The sequence below is a fragment of the Cordyceps militaris genome (assembly GCF_000225605.1).
Source record: "Cordyceps militaris CM01 unplaced genomic scaffold CCM_S00004, whole genome shotgun sequence".
Lineage (NCBI taxonomy): Eukaryota > Fungi > Ascomycota > Sordariomycetes > Hypocreales > Cordycipitaceae > Cordyceps > Cordyceps militaris.
In genome coordinates this window covers 2,277,786-2,299,024 of record NW_006271972.1, presented here as the reverse complement: position 1 = coordinate 2,299,024, position 21,239 = coordinate 2,277,786, and the positions used below count along the sequence as shown (strand labels likewise).

At 53.9% G+C, this 21,239-nt stretch overlaps 8 protein-coding genes across 8 annotated transcripts; 4 read left to right on the top strand and 4 right to left on the bottom strand.

Moving 5' to 3' along the window:
- Positions 1-487: 487 nt before the first annotated feature.
- On the bottom strand, positions 488-1,147 carry CCM_05719 (iron sulfur cluster assembly protein 1; the record flags this gene model as incomplete). Its single annotated transcript, XM_006670863.1, has 2 exons — positions 488-633; positions 694-1,147. 2 exons carry the CDS (start codon positions 1,145-1,147, stop codon positions 488-490), a joined length of 600 nt encoding a protein of 199 aa, XP_006670926.1.
- Positions 1,148-4,526: 3,379 nt separating this feature from the next.
- On the top strand, positions 4,527-7,027 carry CCM_05718 (ubiquitin carboxyl-terminal hydrolase 14; the record flags this gene model as incomplete). The annotated part of the gene is made up of 4 exons (XM_006670862.1): positions 4,527-4,554; positions 4,609-4,676; positions 4,758-6,823; positions 6,880-7,027. 4 exons carry the CDS (start codon positions 4,527-4,529, stop codon positions 7,025-7,027), a joined length of 2,310 nt encoding a protein of 769 aa, XP_006670925.1.
- Positions 7,028-7,289: 262 nt separating this feature from the next.
- On the bottom strand, positions 7,290-8,205 carry CCM_05717 (HORMA domain-containing protein; the record flags this gene model as incomplete). Its single annotated transcript, XM_006670861.1, has 3 exons — positions 7,290-7,804; positions 7,858-7,886; positions 7,943-8,205. The coding sequence occupies 3 exons, from the start codon at positions 8,203-8,205 to the stop codon at positions 7,290-7,292; spliced, it is 807 nt and encodes a 268-aa protein (XP_006670924.1).
- Positions 8,206-8,310: 105 nt separating this feature from the next.
- Positions 8,311-8,800, top strand: CCM_05716 (uncharacterized protein; the record flags this gene model as incomplete). Its single annotated transcript, XM_006670860.1, has 2 exons — positions 8,311-8,337; positions 8,525-8,800. 2 exons carry the CDS (start codon positions 8,311-8,313, stop codon positions 8,798-8,800), a joined length of 303 nt encoding a protein of 100 aa, XP_006670923.1.
- Positions 8,801-8,842: 42 nt separating this feature from the next.
- CCM_05715 (ATP-dependent RNA helicase DBP3) lies at positions 8,843-10,829 on the top strand (the record flags this gene model as incomplete). The annotated part of the gene is made up of 3 exons (XM_006670859.1): positions 8,843-10,462; positions 10,514-10,626; positions 10,676-10,829. 3 exons carry the CDS (start codon positions 8,843-8,845, stop codon positions 10,827-10,829), a joined length of 1,887 nt encoding a protein of 628 aa, XP_006670922.1.
- An 81-nt stretch (positions 10,830-10,910) lies between these two features.
- On the bottom strand, positions 10,911-13,241 carry CCM_05714 (oligosaccharide translocation protein RFT1; the record flags this gene model as incomplete). The annotated part of the gene is made up of 3 exons (XM_006670858.1): positions 10,911-11,095; positions 11,184-13,092; positions 13,170-13,241. The coding sequence occupies 3 exons, from the start codon at positions 13,239-13,241 to the stop codon at positions 10,911-10,913; spliced, it is 2,166 nt and encodes a 721-aa protein (XP_006670921.1).
- Positions 13,242-14,800: 1,559 nt separating this feature from the next.
- On the bottom strand, positions 14,801-17,508 carry CCM_05713 (uncharacterized protein; the record flags this gene model as incomplete). The annotated part of the gene is made up of 2 exons (XM_006670857.1): positions 14,801-16,801; positions 17,332-17,508. 2 exons carry the CDS (start codon positions 17,506-17,508, stop codon positions 14,801-14,803), a joined length of 2,178 nt encoding a protein of 725 aa, XP_006670920.1.
- A 1,219-nt stretch (positions 17,509-18,727) lies between these two features.
- CCM_05712 (AIF-like mitochondrial oxidoreductase (Nfrl), putative) lies at positions 18,728-21,185 on the top strand (the record flags this gene model as incomplete). Its single annotated transcript, XM_006670856.1, has 4 exons — positions 18,728-18,737; positions 18,822-18,910; positions 19,374-19,701; positions 19,753-21,185. 4 exons carry the CDS (start codon positions 18,728-18,730, stop codon positions 21,183-21,185), a joined length of 1,860 nt encoding a protein of 619 aa, XP_006670919.1.
- Between the last annotated feature and the right edge of the window lie 54 nt (positions 21,186-21,239).

Sequence of the window (21,239 nt, the reverse complement as noted above, 5' to 3'; positions counted from 1 at the left end):
GTGATGTATTCATAATCCATTTCTGCCTTTTCTCCTCGACCGTTCGACTGACGACTGACCAAAAACCGTTGTCCGCGATGCCACAGTATCTGACATTGATAATAACACAAGTATCTTTGAATGTTTTTGTTCTTTTTCTTTTTCTTATCATACTGCCCCGTGGACTAAATGCCACAGACTCAAAGGGCGCTTCCTCGCTCTCACAATCTCAACCCCGCCTCAAGCTCCCCTTCCTCTCGTAACATGGAAAAAATAGAATAAAACGACGCAATTGAACAAAAAGAGAAATCCTTCGTTTCGCGCCTTGCAATAGACCCGCTGTTCCACTAGCATCTTGTCGAGGCTCTTCGCGCTGGAAAAAGAAAAAAAGTTCGCAGCGACGCGAGGGTGACCAGGTGCAATTATATAATATTTCCCCTCCTTGTTTTTTTTTTTTTGATTTTGTTGGAATCCTTTCGAGAATGTAGTCAGGAGGGCGAAAGGTTGTTTATGCGGGAGTGGCCTCCGCAGTGGCGCCCATCGGCATCTTCAGCCCAGTACCACCCAGGTTGGTGGTCTGAACCTTGGGGTTCTTGCTATAGTAATCGGAGATGGCCGACTTGATGGCATCCTCGGCAAGCATGGAGCAGTGGACTGTATTACCAGTTAGTTTCACTTAGTTATCGATATTGCATGTTTGACAGTGATACATACGCTTGACAGGAGGCAGGCACAGCTCCTTGGCAATCTCCGTGTTCTTGACCTTGCCGGCGTCGTCGAGGCTCATGCCACGCACCAGCTCCGTGAGATAGCTGCTCGAGGCAATGGCAGAGCCGCATCCAAACGTCTTGAACTTGACGTCCGAGATGGTATTGGTCTCGGGGTCCACGCGAATCTGCAGCTTCATCACGTCGCCGCACGCCGGGGCGCCGACCAGGCCGGTGCCGACGTCGAGGTCCTTCTTGTCCATAGAGCCGACATTGCGCGGGCGCGAGTAGTGGTCGAGCACTTTTTCGTGGTAGGAGCGCCGGGCCGAGACGGACACGGCCATGGGCGCCGCCGCGACGGTAGGGCGGACGAGGGCGCTCGACATGGTGCTTCGGGCAGCAGAGGAGCCGATGGCGGCGAGGGCGCGCCCTGAGGCGAACCGGGCAGTCCTGGACAGCATGCTGGCGGGATGTGTGTTGTGAGGATGTGAGGGAGGGGTCGGTGAAAGTCGAGGTCGTTGAGAGAGATGAGAACGTCTCTCTACTAGCGACAAACGGGCTGGAAGGCGGCGATGAGCGAAAGACGACCAGAATATGCCGGTCGTGGTTTCAGCTGTTTGCGCAGCTCAAGGGGTTGGACAAATTAGCGCAGGTCGGTTAGAAGATGCGCCGCTTGTAAAAAGTTGCAATTTCGTCGATAAACCGGACACTATAAAAGTCAACGGTAATGGATGAGATGGTGATTAGAGGAAGAATGAGGTATCTTAGGCTTGGTGGCGGACTAAACTAGGTAAGTAATAATGTGCCTCTTGTCGCCTCGCTCCGCGGCCAGCAGCGCCGGCGCAGGAAAAAGCCAAAAATTTCCCACACACACAGTGCTTCTGGGCCCTATCCAACCAATCAGCGCCCTCTTGTTCTCGGCCATTACGCTATGGTGGACCTCGGGTTTTCGGAGCTGATTGGGTCGAGGGGCTTAGTCACCCGGCTCGCTGCCCACTAAACACCGGCTATGTCGTCAGCCATACGTGCCGTCCTCTTAAGAGACCTCTGGGTACTTGCGGAGCTACGAAGAATTGGCAGGGACGGCTCCGAGGTGCCAATGCGGACCGCATTTTCTTGCTTGAACCTTGCGTGTTCCCACTGTTTGCGAGTCTTCTCTCTCGTTTTGACTCGCAAGCTTGGTCCCCCAAATTCGCTGCCCGCTCTTTGATTTGAAATACCTTGGCCCGGATGTACCACTTCGATACCTCCGGCTTCTCGGGGCGCCACACACCTTCTCCTCTTCCCCAGCCAAACAGAATCAATCTGATAAGATTTTAAGCGGGGACCATTCTCCGATCACGTGCCGACGCGTTCGGGAAACGCTGCTTTCTCCGAGGTCAAGCCCTGAACCACGTACCGGAAACCCGCGTTTGGCCCACCATGATGATCCAATTGCATACTCTCTGTGGTCATTTTATATTACCTGGAATATTACTCTATCTTATCCCCATCCTGCATACACTGCACCACCTGCAACCCGCAAAAAACATTGTCAAGTTTGTACAATCGCGCGCCTCCCCACTAGAGCCGCCCATCAAGTCCCTGAGTTCCCCAACCGCTCATCCGGTTGTCCATACTCTACCAATTCGCCCACGCTTAGTACTAGAGCTACACGGTCAAAACTCTGGATGCCTGATAGCCGGTGTGTCCCCATGACCACGGTGGACTGCTTGAACTCTCCATCGGCAATGTCCTGAATCTACTGATATGTAGCAAAGTCTATAGCAAAGTCATGCTGTGATGTGTTAATTGGAGATCCTTATCCATTTGTACGCGTTTGCGTACCAGCTGGTTGGTTATTCCACGCGCACTAGCCGACTGTCTTATAGCATCGCCCAGGCCAGGCAAACAGCTGTGACTATTCATGGGACAAGCACAAATCTTCACCTTGTCAAATCCAGAACTTGATTTCTAGCTGCCTACTATTCTACGTGGCCCTTATCACTACTAGCCAGAGACCAACGCAGCGCCGTCTCAATCTTAGCTTCCGTCTTTTTCTCTACAAGGTCGAAGTTCTCGCGCACAGAACTATCAAAAAGAAACAGATTCTATGTTACGCTTCTAACAGCCTTGCGCACTGTTTCACCAGGAACTACAGATAGGTCCACTCCATCAACCACGATAAGGCCCGCGGTTCCGACCAGAATTAACGTCAGCAATCATATCAATCTTGCTCAGTATTCATGCCTCCCAGTTCAACCACGCAACCCAACTTTTAGGCCTGGCAGTATGTCCACAGTAAGTCCGTGCAGCACGGTGGTACTACAATCGTCAGCTTTTGTTATATGTCACAATATTGATGCCGGCTCACTATGTGCAACCAGTCGTCCAGTTTTGAGATAAAACTACCCCATAATGGAGCCACTCCGCGTCAACTCAACCCTCAGGCTCGTCTTCTCGACGAGTGTTTATGTGTGACTACCAAGCCTCATAGCGGGAAACGCTGGAAAGCTCTTGATTCGAGAAAAGGCTCCCAGAGACGTCTCCCGATCGATCCATTTAAAACTACCTTTGGGGCACCGCACTCGCAATGTTCGCAGTATCGTTGCGTGTATAGGCCGTGGATCCTTGATCAACTGCCTCTGGGGGACCTTGTCCGATAATAGCCCTCGGCGTCTAAGGCTGCAATATTGTCGGCCACCTCCAGTCTGTTCGTGGTGGTGTGGGTAGCTAGGAGGGTAATACTATCACGACACGCTCCCGCACAAGTCCCTTTGGGTCAAAGACGCGTGTCAGTACAGTGTCCCGCGTCATCGGATCGAGGCCACTAGACATCAAATACGGTGATTGATTCTCGGAAGAGAAGTGCCCGTGCGATGGGAACTCGTTTCTTTTGACCTCCACTGGGGTATTTCCATGCGCTCTGATTTGTTTGTGATCGCTGTCTTTCAGGAAAGCAATATCAGTGTCAGATCGCAGACGTGAACAAAGGCCTTGTAAGTCGTTCACAAGACATCGATGCGCGGACAATGATACATTGGATTATCCTAGATGGGAGCCATGGAGGCTGATCGCAATATGAGGCATCGTGGGATGAGAGGCTTCGACTACCGCTGTGTATGACCGTCTCGCGCAGGAGACTTTTGAGTAGTGTCAATCTTGAGTAGTGTCAATCTTGAGTTGTAACGCCAAGTTCATTGATATGCATACATGCAAGGCCTTGAATCTTGCGAAAGGATGGCAGTGGGAAGTTACTGTATGGTCGCCGTCGCCGTGGCTTGCAGGTTCCAAATGGTTCAAACAGAGATATTTTACAGTGGTCTCTTCCTCTTTTACAGTGGTCCAACAGTCCTTTTACAGTGCCGAGGTACAGTGCTCGACGTGGGTTTGTAGGTACAAGGTACGCGAGTAAGGCCTGTTTTTTAACGGGGTACTAGACAGGTCGCCTTTTTAATAGATAAGTAAGGGAAGTAAAACAAGAGGGATAGTAAAAATAAGGAAAATTAGAAAGAGAAAGAAGTTAATGAGTAGTAAGAGAATAGTAAGAACAAGGAAGAGGTTAATGTTCCTAACCGCGGGTTATTTTGTCCCCCTGGTGCTATGTAGGTACATACACTATTACTGTGCCAGGCAGCCAGAGTCGCCCCTCCAGGCACCAGGCCGAGCGCCCCGCCTCCGTCATAGCGGGCCTTCCCCGTGCTGGTGTTGACAGCTAGAGGCGGGTAGCAAATTGAGAAACTGCATCACAGCTTGACCGCGAAATAATACCATCACCTTTCTAGAGTCTTCTGCTTCCGATACGCGAGTCTTGGGGTTGACATCCAAATCTAAAGCTCCGGCCACCTCCTTCACAACAAGATGGCTTGCCCTCATTTGGAGGCAGCCCGTAAGCCGTGTCACGCTTCTGATGAGCTGAGCTCGTTGCTAACTTGGCATACAGGTATTAGCCCTCCGAACCCGTCCCAGTCTGTATACCGGGAAGATTGCACACAATGTTTTGACTCTATTGTAAGCTACGTCTGTTTCTTCACCTTGAGGCACAGCTAACCGTGATAGGACGACGCCGATGGTCTCGATGTTTGCCTTCAGTGCTTCAACGGCGGCTGCGCTGGCGATCGTGCGCACCACCGCCTCCACAGCGTGCTCCGATCGCATCCTCTTACTCTAAACATTCGCCGAACCCGAAAGACAGTCGTTCGCGATGAGCCACCCGCGAAAATGTCGAAATTGGCTATCGCCGCCGAGACGGACGAAGACCGATACGATACAGCTCTCAAAGCGCGGTGCCTCGAGTGCAATCTTGACCTCGACGTCGCGAATCCTAAATTAGCTCCTGTCATCTCAGGTGTGGTGAAGGCAAACACGTTCTCTCGCAGCGAGGAAGTCAAGGCTTGGGAACAGGAGCTTACTAGCTGCGAGCACATTCTTCTGATGCAGCAGTCCGAACCTCGAAAGATTGAGCAAGGAGCCCTTGGCCACTGCTATGCTTGTGACTTGACAGAAAACCTCTGGCTCTGCTTGGAGTGTGGCAATCTCGGCTGCGGCAGGAAGCAGATGGGTGGTGTCGATGGCAACTCTCACGCGCTGGCGCATTCCAACGAGTCATCGCACGGCGTCGCCGTCAAGTTGGGCTCTATTACCCCTGAGGGTACTGCGGATATATATTGTTACAGATGTGATGACGAGCGCGTCGATGAAAATCTAGGCCCGCACCTTGCACACTGGGGCATCATCCTTGCCGACAGAGAAAAGACCGAAAAGAGCTTGACCGAAATGCAGATAGAACAAAATCTGCGCTGGGACTTTAGCATGACCACTGAAGACGGCAAGGAACTCAAGCCGCTTTTTGGGCCTGGTCTCACTGGTCTAAAGAATCTGGGGAATAGCTGCTATATGGCGAGCATTATGCAATGCCTAATGGACATGCCCGCCTTCCGCGATCGCTACTACCGCCCTGACGACGATCTTCCCATTGTCGATGATCCAGCCAGTGATCTTGAAACACAGCTGCGAAAGGTAGCCGACGGTCTCTGGTCGGGTCGCTACTCAAAGCCAGATCCTGCACTGGTGAATGAGAACGGCATAGCACACCAAAAGGGCCTCGCTCCCGCCATGCTTAAACATTTGATTGGACGAGGGCACGCTGAATTTTCGACTATGCGTCAACAGGATGCATTCGAATTTCTTCAGCATATTTTCAAGATTGTCACGAGATCCAAGCATCACGATGCGCTTGTGGATCCCACAAGAGCATTTCGATTTGTCTTGGAACAAAGACTGCAGTGTTTGTCTTGCAACAAGGTCAAGTACAGCACCAATGAGCAAGATGGCATCTTCATTGACGTCCCTCTCGAGAAGCTTCCAGCCGTCGAGGGAGAGGATGCTCAACCTGACGCGTACAAACCTGTAACCTTGAAGGAATGTCTGGACAATTTCACAGGTGCTGAAAAGGTCGAATTGACTTGCGCAGCGTGCGGAAGCAAAGATGGATTCACTAAGCAGTCCCTTTTCAAGACGCTTCCTGAAACACTGGTAGTCAATGCAAGAAAGATGGCGGTCGTTAACTGGGTTCCGGTCAAAGTCGACGTTCCTGTCATTGTACCAGACGAGTCCTTCCTTCTTGATAGCTACTTGGCAAAGGGACAACAGCCAGGCGAGGAACTGTTACCAGACGAACCCAAGACACAAGCGCCATCGTTTGTTCCCGATGAGGCCGCCCTCTCGCAGCTTGAAGCTATGGGTTTCCCTCGCAACCGCTGCGAAAAGGCACTTCACGCCACAGGTAACTCTGACGCGAATGCTGCCATGGAATGGCTATTTGGTCACATGGAAGATCACGATATTGATGCACCGCTTGTTACCGAGCAGCAGTCTGGTGACGGCGCGTCCACAGCCGACCCTGAGAAGATTGAGATGTTGGGCGCCATGGGTTTCGCTGCCCCTCAAGCCAAGAAAGCTCTCAGGGAGACGGGAGGAGATATGGAACGGGCTGTCGAGTGGTTATTTAGCCATCCCGATGACCAAGGTGAATATGATGAGGAGGGCACAAGCGCAGTATCTACTGCTCCCCAGGAATCTCCTGGGACAGCGACGTTGCCCGCACGCTTCCAGCTCCAGTCCATTGTCTGTCACAAGGGAACCAGCATTCATGCCGGGTAAGTCTATTCCCACTTTACGTGAAAACCTGCGACGTGTTGCTGATTCTTTCTAGTCATTACGTCGCATTTCTCCGCAAGCCCAACCCTGAGGATACCACCAAATCTACATGGGTCCTCTTCAACGACGAAAAGGTAGTTGAGGCCTACGAGGTGGAGGAAATGCGCAAGTTTGCCTACGTATACTTTTTTTCGAGGTGCTAGACGGTTGTTTACATGTTTAAGAAGGGATGTTAAAGAAAAAAGGAGCATATTGGCGGGAGTTGCTACGAGATGGCATGTTGCATTACGAGGCGCGTTTGAGCTGGCGGTCCGGATTAGACGGAGGTAGACTGTTGAAGTACAATGCACCTTCTTCCTTTACTGGTCATTCATTGAACTTGATTACTGCAATATTGCAAAGACCCAACGCCGAACCATGTCACTAGAATGCTTCCTCATGAAACGTGCAGGGAGGCCCGCCATCCTAGTCACCCAATCGATAGCTAACGAGCGTGTCAACACGATGATTGGCCGTGCTGAATCCGCGCAGCTGCACGCGCTCGCCATTCTCAATCTCCTTGGCGTCCGAGTCCCCCCACTCGACGGGGACATCGCTGTCGGCGTCGGCGTAGACGAGCACGTTAAAGGTGCAGTCGCCGCTCAGCTGCGGCAAAAAGGTGACGGACGCGGTGATTTGGCGGAAAATGGCCGCAATCTCGGCCTGGATCTCCGGCTCCGTCTTTTCCGGCGCGGGCGCGGCGGCAGCACCGCCCGCGGTATTCTCTTGATTCGCGCCGGCGGTGGCCGCAGCAGCAGCAGACTTGGATCGCTTGGGCGGGGTGGTGATGTCCACGTTGAACTGCCAGCGCTCGACGTGTTCGCCGGTGTCCTTGTCGGTGATGACGATGACGAGGCGCGAAATCTTGCCGCCCACCATCCACTTGTCGAGCTGGGACATGATCTTCTTGATGTATGCTTTTACTTGGTCGTCCGACGAGACTGGAACTTCGTTAGCTGGGCGAGTGAAATCGAGTTCGATTAGGCAGGCGCACCTAACATATTCAGGCCATATTTCTTGACGCTATGCCAGAGTTTAGCTGAACTGTTCGTTGCTGCTTCGGCCACATTCTGTCTTACGCAGTAAAGTCTTCTGCTGGATATACGCCTCGCTGGAATCTATTGCTTCTATCAGCCTTTGTCGCACTTTGCGTGCTTGGTTCGCTCGTACAGAATCGTATGGATAGAATATTGGAACTGGTTGCACGGTTAGCTTCAGTGATGAAGGGCAGGCGGCGCAACGCAATGCTCACAAATTCGGCGACGAGCCTGGAGCTGCCCTTGAGCGACAGCTTGTGCACCTTGCTCTTGTCCTTCTCGTTGGTTGGTTTCTCGGGCGGCATGATGTCGGATAGTCGATTGCTTTGTGCAAACGAACAGTACTCGAAACCTTGATATCACTGGGAGGGGGTTCGGGCGCAAGTAGCTGTTATCCGGTGGTCTGCGAAATGTCGTGGTGGGCAATGAGCGGGATGGTGTTGACTTTCAACCGGCGGTAGTTCAGATAGGTAGCTTAGGTGGATGTCTAGCGGGGTTCAACAGCTGGGGGAAACGGCACTGCTTGGTCAGTACATGCAACTTTACTCTGCAATAAATAAAACACACTCGACAGCAGAAAATTCCCTTGCGGCTCGTCTGATGACGTTGACTATATAATTATAGACAGAACAAAGAACCTTCGACCGCTATTTAGTCGCCTCCAACAACCTCTGGGGTAGTAGCACTGTTGGAGTAGCGCCAGATGTGGCTGTACCTGTGGCTCAACAATGCCCCTCTACTATCGATAAGATAACTTTTCCCGTTCTGGACAACCATTCCATTGGAACGCCGTTGCCGACCGCCAGATTTTTTCCTGGCAGAAAAAAAGTAGGCTTGGAAGAGTATCAGGCGACATTGAGCAAGGCAGCCTTTCTTGTCTCAGGCATTGTTCCCTCATAAATTCCAGTTTCAATCGCGCATTTTATTGCGCAATTCACGAACATGGCCGCCTCTAAGCACTCCATCGCTGACAGCGAGGAGACCACCCGTCCTATCAAAAAGTCCAAGACCGTCGACAATGCAGAACTCTCCGAGAAGGCGCACGTAAAGAAGGAGAAGAAGGAGAAGAAGGAGAAGAAAGAAAAGAAGGAAAAGAAGGAAAAGAAGGAAGAGAAGGAGGATAAGAAGGAAAAGAAGGAAAAGAAGCCCAAGACCGAAGAGGTTGAAGTCGCCTCTGCCGACTCTGACGAGGTCATGGAGGACCAAGACGAGGCGGAGGCCAAGGCTCAGAAGAAGGCCCGCAAGGAAGAGAGGAAGAAGCTCAAGGAGGCCAAGAAGGCCAAGCAACAGGCCGAGGAGGAATCCGAGCCTGTGGTTGAAGAGAAAGAGGAGGAGGAGGAGGAAGCGCCTAAGCCCAAGAAAGAAAAGAAGGAGAAGAAAGAGAAGAAAGAAAAGAAGAACAAGGTCGCCGCCGCCGTGACCGCCGCGACCTCATCTAGTGCCTACCAACAGACCGCTGGCCTCAGCGGTGTGGCACAGGCCGACATTGACGCTTTCCTCAAGACGAACCAGATTCTAGTGACCGATCCCAGGACGATTGAACCCACGCTGCGACCGATTATTGAATTCGCCTTCCTCCCGCCGACCGATCTCTTGACCAAGAAGGGTTCGCCCTTGGCCAACTACAAAATCCCCACGCCGATCCAGGCCGCCTCTTGGCCCTTTACCCTCTCCGGCCGCGACGTGGTCGGTGTGGCCGAGACGGGCTCCGGCAAGACCATGGCATTTGCGCTGCCGTGCGTGCAGGCCGTTGCCGCCCTCGGCAAGCGTGGCACCAAGGCAGTCGTGGTGTCGCCGACGCGCGAGCTCGCCATGCAGACGCACGAGCAGCTCGGCGCCCTCGCGGCCCTCGCGGGCCTCCACTGCGTGTGCCTCTACGGCGGCGCCTCCAAGGACGACCAGCGCGCGCTCCTGAGCCGCGGCGCCGACATCATTGTCGCCACGCCCGGCCGTCTCCGGGACTTCATGTCGGATGACACGGTCGACCTGAGCGGCTCCGCCTTTGTCGTGCTCGACGAGGCCGACCGCATGCTCGACAAGGGCTTCGAGGAGGACATCAAGCAGATCCTCGGCAGCTGCCCGCCGCGCGAGAAGCGCCAGACGCTCATGTTCACCGCCACCTGGCCGTTTTCGGTGCAGTCGCTCGCCAACACCTTCATGGTCGAGCCCGTCAAGATCACCATTGGCTCCGGCGGCAAGGAGACGGAGAATGGCTCCGTCGAGCTGCAGGCCAACACGCGCATCACGCAGAGCGTCGAGGTCATGGAGGGCCATGACAAGGAGTTCCGCCTGCTGCAGCTGGTGAAGCAGCATCATCAGGGCAGCAAGAAGAATGACCGCATCTTGGTGTTTTGCCTGTACAAGAAGGAGGCCACGCGCATAGAACAGTTTCTCAGCCGCAAGGGAATCAATGTCGGTGGCATCCATGGCGATTTGCGCCAGGAGCAGCGTACAAAGTCGCTCGAGGCGTTCAAGCAGGGTGTCACTCCTGTTCTGGTCGCCACTGATGTTGCCGCCCGTGGTTTGGATATTCCCGAGGTGAAGCTCGTTATTAACGTTACTGTACGTGCACGCTCGATGGCAATAAACTCGTATGTCTTGCTAACTGTATAGTTCCCTCTGACGATTGAGGATTACGTCCACAGAATCGGGCGTACCGGTCGCGCTGGCAAGACTGGTAATGCCATTACATTCTTCACGGCGCAGGACAAGGCCCACTCTGGCTCGTGAGTTTACAGTTTCTTCACTGCAAATGGCAAATGCTAATACTTATAGGCTCGTCAACATCCTCAAGGGTGCCAACCAGCCGGTGCCGGACGAACTGCTCAAGTTTGGCACGACCGTCAAGAAGAAGACGCACGACATGTACGGATCCTTTTTCAAGGATGTCGACATGAACCAAAAGTCGACCAAGATCACTTTTGACTAGGGAAAATCTGTCAACTGTTGTTGATGCTATCTTTGTTTTATTTATGTGGAGTTATTGGGTTCCTGTGTTCATTTTTTTACATTATTTCTTAGAGCTCTTGTTAGAGTCCTTAGCACCATCCTTGGAGCTATCCTCGGAGATTTCCTTGGAAACTTCTTTGGAGCCCTCCTTATCTCCTTCTTTAGGAGGTTCGCCGAGAGAGTCGACGCATTGGAGGAGAAAGTCCTTTTCCATGAACAATCTATTAATATTTGTGTCAATTTCATCTGCAGCATATGAAAAGTTTGGGTTCGGAATTATATAGGGGCAATAGAAACACTTACATCAACAGGAGTAAAACCACTCCGGAGCTACCGATCATGATGATGGCGGTAATGGGTGTCTTGTCGATGTCCTTGACTATGCCGGTTTGATATAGGCCGGCGAATGTAGAGACGGAGACGGCAATGGTCTCGTCGGGGATAATTTTGCGCACAGAAAAGTTATCGTTGTAGCGCGTAAAATATCGTTTGATGAAAAGGAGGCTCCAGAGGATGCGGCAAAACATATTCACAATGTTGGCATAGACGAGGCCCTGAGCTCCAAGCCCCAGGACGCCCATGAATAGATACGCCGAGCCCGCAAACATGGCAGAGAAGAAGCCCATCCAGACTGACTGCCGGTGGACCTCGGCCTCGGTGGCAACACTGGCAACAAAAGCCTCCGTCAGGCCATTGACGGCCAAGAAGGGCACATAGAGGCAGTACATTGCGAGCACGTCGCCCGCACCGGAGCCATCCCAGCGCCTTCCAACAATGAAGCGCAGTACCGGTGGCGCAGCAAAAGGCCCAATGCTGACGACGAAGCCAGACAAGAGCAAATACAGTCGCAGGAGCGTGTGAAGGCTCTTGTTGGCCTCGCGGACCGCCGACGGCGTCTTTTCCGGCTTGACGAGCAGCTTGGAAAAGTACGTGCGCGTCGACTCCTCAAGCGGCTGAAACAGGAGGCGCGCGAGCAGCCCGCCGTAGTTGTTGGCGAGCGCGTACGAGCCCTGAACGGCGGGCGAGGCGAGCAGGGAGATGAGAAACGTGTCGCCCTGGGTCAGGAGGTGCTTGACGAGGCTCTGCGCCATCATGCTGCCGGCGAGGCGAATGGTGGGCTGGTAGAAGCGGGCGAGGAAGAAGGAGGAGGAGGAGGAGGTGTCGGTGTGTTGTTGTTGGATGCGGCGCGGCAGCAGCGAGTAGCCGACGCGGGCGCCGATGCGCCACCCGGACGAGACGTAGACGACGACGAGCGCGGCGCCGTAGGCGAGCTGGCCGAGCGCCCAGGGCATGACGCCGACGTCCCGGCCGCGGCGGGCGGCGTGGGCGGCGACCACGAAGACGACGAGGCAGCGCGCGCACGCGCCGACAGACTCGGCGGCGGCGCGGGTGCGCAGCAGCATGGCCGACTGCAGCAGCACGAAGCACGGCTCCGACAGCAGCTCCACCATGGCGGCGAGCCCGTAGACCTGCAGCGACAGCGCCATGTACGGGGTCGCGCGCGTCGCCGGGTTCGCGTACGCGAGGTACATGCACCCGAGCGCGAGGCTGGTGACGGTGCCGAGCGCGATGGACACGTAGCCGAGGTTGATGAGGGCCTGGCACTCGACGGGGTCCATTGGCGTCGTCGTCGTCGTCGTCGTCTTTTTCGCGGTGATTTTTTCCATTGCCGTTTCCTTGCTCGCGGCTTCGTCCTCTGGCGGCGGCGGCGGCGCCTTGACGCCGCTACCGCCGTCGCTGATGCTGCCCTGCCGCTGGATGGCCACGCGCAGGCTCTCGCGCGCAAAGAAGAGCACCGACAGGTAGTACACCTCGAGCTGCGTCGACAGCCCGAGCAGCGGCGCCGTCAGGTACCGCACCAGCAGCTGGTTGGCGACAAAGGTGATGAGGCGCGAGAGGAGCTGCAGGATGATGAGGATGGACGCGCCCTGCACCATGGTCGTGGATGGGCCGCCGCCTGCTGCCGCATGGGAAGACTTGGCTACCTGCTTGGGTATGGCGCCGCCTTTCCTGTCCTTCAGCGCCATGGTTGAAACGTCTGTCCCTTTCTTTTCCTTCTTTTGGTTTGGTGTTGCAAGCAGGCGAAAGCTTTTGGGGGCCGTTCCGCCGGGGAGGCCAGGTTTGGAGATGTGGTGCGTGGAGAGATCAAAGGAGGCGTGTTTTGGCCAGATTTGGCTTTGGCGGGGCGTTTGATTGGATGCTCGTGGTTTTTGTGGTGTGGGCGCGAACTCTTGCTGAGCTGTCTTTTCAAGTAGAAAACATGTGCGGAAGAGAAAAGGCTCTTCAGGGTTTGTTGTGCATTTTTGTGAATATTACTTACACCATTGCGGTGGCTGTTTGAAGCTGTGCGGAGCGAACCCGCTGCCGTGGAAGGCAAACGGAGGGGTCTCATTTTGATAGCTACCGGCGTATACACCATTTTAGTCTGGGACTCGATTTGAATCGCATTCATTCTCCATTTTACATGTCGTTTTCAAGGCGTTTTTTTCATATCTAGTGAGAAGCACAGCTACCAACCGCGTTTGCATGTTGTGAAGAGTTACCAAGAGCAAGGAATCCTCAGCCTAATGATACTCTTGTAAGCTGTCGGACATGGCGTGGTTTTACCCGGGAGTCTGTGTTTGGGTATTTTTTCAGACTGTCCAAAGCTTCGCCCACAACATCAACACCGTTGATATAGTACATTCACCTCTAGGGCCCGCATGAAATGAGCCAACCGGCGGTAGTGCGTCTGATTGCTGGAGGCGCTAGTAACGTCATCTTGTCACCTTCAAGGCATCATAATAGATTGACACGAAATATCCGGACTATGACTTAAAACAACATTTATTATAAGACTTGGAAGACGTGACCTTTTTCTTGAAATTTTCTCTGGTTGTACCATGTACCACCGTTGGCCCAACGCGCGTGAGTTTGTTGCCTCTCTTGGACACTGCTGGTAACTTAAACATGCATAACATCCGTTGGCAGTGCGCGTGCTACTTGCCTCTTCCGGATCACTGGAAAGTCCGGATTCGCGACCAGCTTCTATGCCCTTGTATCGCTTGCATCGTTGCGTGGATGGTGTGTGATTGACATGGAGAGATGTAGAGTGTTGGTAGTTGCGTCTTTTGTGTTTCGGAGATGAATTGTAGATGGACTTGAGAACTGCTTCGCACGAGAATGGGGTTTTTATTCTGGAGTCAATATTCAAGAATTTTCTCAAAGTTCCTGCTTCTTTGCTTCATCAGAGTTTGCCACTCGAAATGTGGTGGTTAGCTATGTGATCTACAAGAGTCGACTCTTTGCAGACTGATTGTAAAATGGGCTCATTACCAGTAACATACCAGTCCTGCCGTCTACGAGTAACTACTGCGAGACTGAAAAAAAAAACAATGCGTGTCTTGGATCGGGAGAGACGATGAGACACCCATGACAGTGTCTCGGTCGCGTGTGCTGGCCTTTCTGAATCATGTTGCGTGATGCGGCCGTGCTGGAAATAGCTGAAATACATCTTCGTATTCGGTATCTCAGATTGATATATATACCTTGCAAAGCGTTGATAAACATTCTGCTGTTTGAAACTCCGCATCATCCTCATTAATATCCCTCGTCGAGATTCTAGCCTGCTGTAGACCGGGCACCACAAGTCCTGCTCACGGTAATGGGTCGCATTGCTCACTCTTCAACACGCCGTGAGACAAAAACATGTACAGCCAAAAACTTTTAATCATATGTATTCATCAAAAAAACGAAACGACCTAGTGCGGCCGAGGGTATCGCGTGCTAAAACGCCCAATGTGCATCCAAACCGAATTTCAACATGCTAACCAACCGCATTATGCTGTAATAAACTCCGTAAATGTATGCAACCGAAAACGTAATCAAAATCCCGCTTTCTATACCATTCTTGTAGCGTCATTAATAAAGCCATCTGGCGTGGCGGTTTTCTTGTGATAATAGTGCTCTTCTCTAGGTCAGGCCTTCAAGGCCTTCATTCAATGCGTCACGGTCAACGGCTGTTGCAGTGACTTGTGCGGGCGCACCCTTTCGTTTTTGGGATGCCCAATATTCTTGAAATCCTGGGATAGACCCAGGTTGGTTGATGCCGGGTGATCGGCCGGAGTCTTTTTCTTTTTCCTTTTCCTTTTTTTGCGGCGTCACAGGTGCTTCGGAGATTGCTTCGGCAGCTGCAGGCTGAGGGCATGACGCATCAGCTTCCGCAGGGTCACTGCCGCCCCAGGGCCGCCAAGCTGTCCAGCCCCGGATTTTGCGCTGGCTGCTACTCGTCGGCGAAGAGATAGTGCGGGGCGACATGAGGCCGGCAAAGTTGTCGCGAAGAGCGACATCACTTCGCTTGTTGGAGGAACGTGATAAGGTAGGCTGGGCCACAACGCCAGTGACAACAGCGTCGGCGCCCCCTAGGGGACGCAGGGTCATCTGGCTCGGGCGGGATTGCAGCGTGTGGATATCAAGGCCTCCCGAAAGTGACATTATCGACTCGTGTGAGGCGGTCCTACGCAAATTGCGACGAGGCATGATGCTGGTGGTGCCTCTCTCCATGTGATCCGTATAATAACCGTCCGATGACGGCTCGCCAGAGCCCCTAGCAGCCCTCGACTCATCCTCCTCGCGAATCGGCTCCCGTGGCAATGGGGGCAGGTCTGGCTCCGAGTCTAGGAAGGCGAGCGACTGAAAACTATGCGACGACGTAAGAGAAGCCTGTTTGGCGTGCGAGGCCAGCCAGGGTGGTGATAATGGGTCCAAACTCGTGACAGGTGATGATACCATGACAGCGGGCGGATCTGAATCAAATACTGCCTTGTGGTTGGCTAGTGGCGAACTGGGCACAGAGGACGAGTAGTCGAGCTCGGATTGCAGATGCGATAGCGCGGTCCAGACTGGCGGTGGTTTCGAGGTGGTGGGAGTTAAGTCTTCGTTTTTGGCATGAGATAAGAGAGCCGGAGCCGTTGGCGAGGAAGGCAAACGCCCACCCCACTGAGAGGTGGCCTGCGGCGGCGTTCCAGGTGCTGAAAGGGATGTACGGGGCGTGCAAATGCCCACGGGAAGTAGACCTGTCTTGGTTCTCTTCAGCTTTTTTGAAGGCTTCGGCGTAGGTGGAGCGTGATAGTGGTGGTGGATGTGCAGCTCTTGGGAGAGCGCTGGACCAGTGTGATGCGGGCGGTCGTCCAGCTTACCCTCAAGCTCGGCTTTGAGGGTAGATGAAGGGCTGGTAAAGTGTTCTTCTGCGATAGGTTGCTGGTACACCAGTTGCTCTCGCAACAACTGTACTTCGTCGTTGGAATTTTGGAGGAGCTCTCTAAGCTCGGCTACCCCGAGCTGAAGATTGGCGTTATCTTGTAGGAGGTCGCGAACGAAGTGGCCAACAATTTTGTTGTTTTTTCCATCGCCTTGTAGAGAGCGAGTGGCAGCAGCGCCTTTGAGGCGCCCAGCGGCGGCGTCGAGCTGCTTCTCAACCTCGCGTTGCCGTTCCATGCGCTGGACAATTTCGGCATGGCGTTCGCGTTCCTGTAACGCCTCGGCTTCCAGACGATCGAGCTGGTCCTGCATATCAGTCACGCCGCGCTGAGCCTCTTTAAAGTGCAGGGAGTGGGAGCGGGCGTCTTCCCTAGCAGAACGAAGCTCCTCGAGCAGGTGGTCCTGCTCCTGCTCGAGCAGGGCGAGGTGACGTTCAGCATCGCTAGCACGGGCAGCAGTGCTCTCAAGACGGCGTACTGTATGATTTGAAGAAAGTAGATTGGTCTCGAGCAGTCTTATTCTAGCGTCGGCGTCGGAGACAGTGGTATTGAGGGTCTCGAGCTGGTCTAGGAGGGCCCGATTTTCCTGGATTTTGGCAGCGTTGGCTGCTTCGAGCATACGATTCTCCATCTCAAGGCGGGTGATGCGTGAAAGAAGTTCGAGACGATCTCGCTCGGCGTCGGCCTTGTAGGCCTCGTAACGGGCGAGGAGAGCCTGTGTGACGGTTAGCGTGATGATTCACAGCATTGTGCGGTTAGAGCGCGCGACAAGGCGAATCCATAATGATGAAGATCAAGAGAGACACGGTGCAGAATAATAGAAACTAAGGAGAAGCCAGAAGAAATATGGGTGAAACAGGTAAAGACATGGCGGACGGCATGTAACGGCCAAGCCGAGCGCGTGGCTAGCTGAGGGAGGACGAGCCGAGCTCGCAGCAGAAGCAAAAAAACCACGGATATATATTGATTGGAACCGCGCGGGGAACGATTTGATTCAGCAGGCCGAGAGTGCGACGCTGAGGATGGCTAGCTTAGCTTGAAAAAGCTGGAAAGAGGGCAAAAAGGAGGGTTGTATGAGGCGCGTATTGGATGGTCATGGTCGGGCTGGAATGTGAATTATGGCGACGAATGCATGTGGAGGGGGAGTGGTCGAGGCACTGGAGCCAAGGCAGAAAGCCACAGTGGACGTGGGACACGCGATAGGGAAATGAGAAGATAAAAAAAAAATGATATCAAAATTCTTACCTGACCAAGTTGCGCAGCCGTATGCGCGTCTTTTTCGACGGCTTCGATGATGTTTGTATTTCTTCGCAGGGCTGGGCAGAGGTGGGCGCGACCACAGCAGCACTGGAGCGTGGCTGAGGGTGTCGCGGAACGGCGACCGTCGGGTACGGGAGTCGACCTGCGCGACGGCGGCGTCATCTCGAGCAGCTGAGCGCAGTCGCGGTCGAATGACTGAATGTCTTGGAAGACAATGCAAGTGCCGAAAGAAAAATGAGGGCGTCGTTATCGCTTATCCTGATCGAGCCGGGAACAGCGGCGTGACGAAGCGGATGTGGACTGGCCGCGGGACGACCATGGTACTGAGAATAAGCTGGTAAGATTTGCGGATGAAAGTGGACTGCAAAATGGGACGACGGGCGGGCGGATAGTGGAATATGATATTGCCAAGGGAGGGCGAGGGAATGCGCTTTGGTGAAGCTGGCGGCGTTTGTATGCGGTGACGATGGTACGAAGTGAAGCGATCGTGGTCGAAGCCGGGATGGGCGTAGGTCCGAGGAAGTCTGTGTTGGCGGAAAGAAAAAGAACAGATACAGAGGTCGTTGCAAGAGATTGTTATGAAATCAAACAAAAGGGATGCGAAAAGGGAAGAAGCGAGGAAGCCAACAGCTTTGACATGTTATGTTTCAGCGGCTGGCGAGGTTGGGCAAGACGAGGAGGCTCGACAGCACGAACTTGTCGTTAGCGGCAGTTTGGCAGCGAGGGTACTCGATTCTACATGGCCTGCCACGTTCAAGGCGAGCAAGTCGCTGTAGCGGCGAGGTACAGGCTGTTCGGCGCGCCGTGCAGGGTCTTTGGTGGGGAGGTGGGGTCTGACGGGTTTAGCGGTCTGAGGCGCTGTCGCCTTGCTGTGGCTTCGCGAAAGCCCGCTGTAAGCCTGTATTCGTGAGTCGCTCAGCTAAATGAGGTGGGCGGTCGCGTGGGGTGCATCTGGGTTAGGGCGGAAAGGTAATTAGAAATAAAATTTGTACGAATAATTAGATGCTGAGGGTGGAATTCGCATTCTTATTCTTCACGCTTGACGAGTGATGGAATGGTGCATCCGGCTGCATTTTGGAGTATTACAGTGTTGGCTGCAGGGAAGAACTATTGTGGCTGCTTGGCTGCGGGGGACGAACTGCCTGCTAACTGCCTGCTAACTGCCTGCTTGTCGTGTCGATTCCCTGTATCTTGGTGTTTTGCCATCGCCAGCTGCATCTGCCTGCATCATCATGCATCTACACCGTACTTTTCGTATGCGTTTGTGCCCAATCCTACACCAACCTCCTGGTGCAAATTTTTATTCGTCCATCCTTGTCCCGACAGGGTCTCGATGGCAGAAATCGATATCGTCCTGCCCAATCTGCTCGCTCAATCCACCATGAACCCCAGCAAGGTTTAGCCAGTGCATCCCAGCCTCGTGGTTATTAATAAGTGTAGTTATACCTGAAGATATATCTAGAGCCCCAAGTTAGCGAGTCTGGTTACGAATGACAGTTACCTCGACAGATATCACGATCCTCGGAACGCTCGGAACATGCTCACGTCACGCTCAAAGCAGCTGGTAACTGGTGCTGCATAGGTTGGTACTCTCGATTTCGCATTTACCGTCCTACTGCCGCCTACAATTTCCAAAAAAATCACCCGACTCGATCTCCCAGCCTTCCATGTCGTCATCGTTGAGCACTTCATCCACTAAAACCCGCCCCTTGCCTGCGGAAGCGCCTCCAAAAAGCTCCCCAGAAATCGAGCTCGGCGCTGTCCAATGAGCACCCCGCCAATGTCATGCCCCTCTGATGGCATCATGACTGTCACTCCCGCCTGAGATCACCACCAATAGTACGCTGCTCCTTCCACTGATGCGCCTGCCTAGCCCCAATGCAGAACTCGCTGCACCACCTGTAATCGCCGACTTGGAAGGTCTTCTATGTACATAATTGACCCCTCATCTGCAGCTCAACCGAAGCTCGTCCTTGATAAACATCATCCCTCTGTAACTTATGTACCGCCGACTTTTCCATCCTCAGCCTGTGATTCGCAACGTCATCTCACAAACAGTCGCCGTGCTAGCCAAATCCCTCCCGTTTCGCCATCCCGCTTCCAGTAGTCGTTACTTTTCTCACACCCCGACCATGGCCGCCAAAGAGTACAAGCTCAAAGGCCTCACGTCGCTCTCCATCTCGCCCGGCTCCAAGCAAGAAGTCGAGGTTGAAGGAATCGAAAATGCCAAGGTCCTCCTCGTCAATGCTGGCGGCCACATCCAAGCCCTAGGCTCCAAATGCACCCACTATGGTGCTCCGTTGGTTAAAGGCGTACTGACCGGCGCCGGCCGGTTAACCTGTCCATGGCACGGAGGTGAGTGATACTATACATATCCGCCAAACGACGACAAGCTAATAGAGAAAGCCTGCTTCAATACCCGCACCGGAGACATTGAGAGCGCGCCCGGCCTCGATGCCCTACCCGTCTTTAAGCTGACCGAGCGCGACGGCGCCGTATACGTCACCGGCGACGAGGCCACCATCAGGAGCTCCCGACGCCCACCCAACTTTACCTGCCATGCCGGCGCCAGGAAAAAGTTTGAGGGTAATGTCGTCATCATCGGCGGCGGCTCCGGCGCCATGGGCGCCGTCGAAGGCCTCCGCGAAAAGGGATACGATGCTGGCATTACCATTATCTCCAACGAGGGCTACCTGCCCATCGACCGGCCCAAGTTGAGCAAGGCGCTCATCGCCGACCCGAGCAAGCTCGCCTGGCGTGAAAAGACGTGGTTCGAGGCGGGCGCCGTCCGCTGGGTCGACGGCGAGGTGGACGGCGTAGACTTTTCCAATCGCACCGTCAGCACCAAGAGCGGCGGTCGCTTCGAGTACGCCAAGCTCATCCTCGCCACTGGCGGCACGCCGCGCGTCCTGCCCCTCCAGGGATTCAAGGTGCTTGACAACATTTTCACACTGCGCAGCGCGCACGACGTCAAGAGGATCAATGCGGCGATTGGCGAGAGTAAGGGGAAGAAGATTGCCGTCATTGGCTCGTCCTTTATTGGCATGGAGGTGGCAAATGCGACTAGTAAGGACAACACGGTGACTATTATAGGCATGGAAAAGGTGCCGCTGGAACGGATCCTCGGCGAGGAAGTCGGTGCTGTGGTGCAAAAGACATACGAGAGCAAGGGTGTCAAATTCTACATGAATGCTGCCGTCGACAAGGCAGAGCCCTCGGGCGACAACCCGTCCAATGTCGGCGCCGTGTACCTCAAGGACGGCACAAAGATTGAAGCAGACGTCGTGATCCTCGGTGTCGGTGTCTCGCCCGCTACCGAGTACCTACGGGACAACGCTGTGATTCGTCTCGAGGAAGACGGCTCGCTCAAGACGGACGAGAATTTCCTGGTCCAGGGCTTCAAAGACGTTTACGCCGTTGGCGACATTGCGACGTATCCGTACAACGGACCCGGCGGCGACGGCAAATTTACGCGCGTCGAGCACTGGAACGTGGCGCAAAACTCTGGGCGCTCGGCGGCCCAGCACATTGTCAATGCTGCAGCTCCGGCGCCGGCCTTTATTCCCATCTTCTGGTCCGCTCTCGGCGCGCAACTGCGGTACTGTGGCAACTCGAGCCCGTCGGTCGGTGGATGGGACGATTTGGTCCTGCACGGCGAACTTGAGCAGAGCAAATTCATCGCCTATTATACTCGCGGAGACACTGTCGTGGCTGCTGCAAGCATGGGCATGGATCCTGCCGTCATGCAGTCTTCGGAGTTGATGCGCCTCGGCAAGATGCCCAGCAAATCAATGCTTCAGGCTGGCTATGATGTTCTGAGCGTGAATTTGTCTGATTAATCTCCCATTATAAACAAGTTCTGCAAAAATAATGCAATTTATTATTGTATCTTG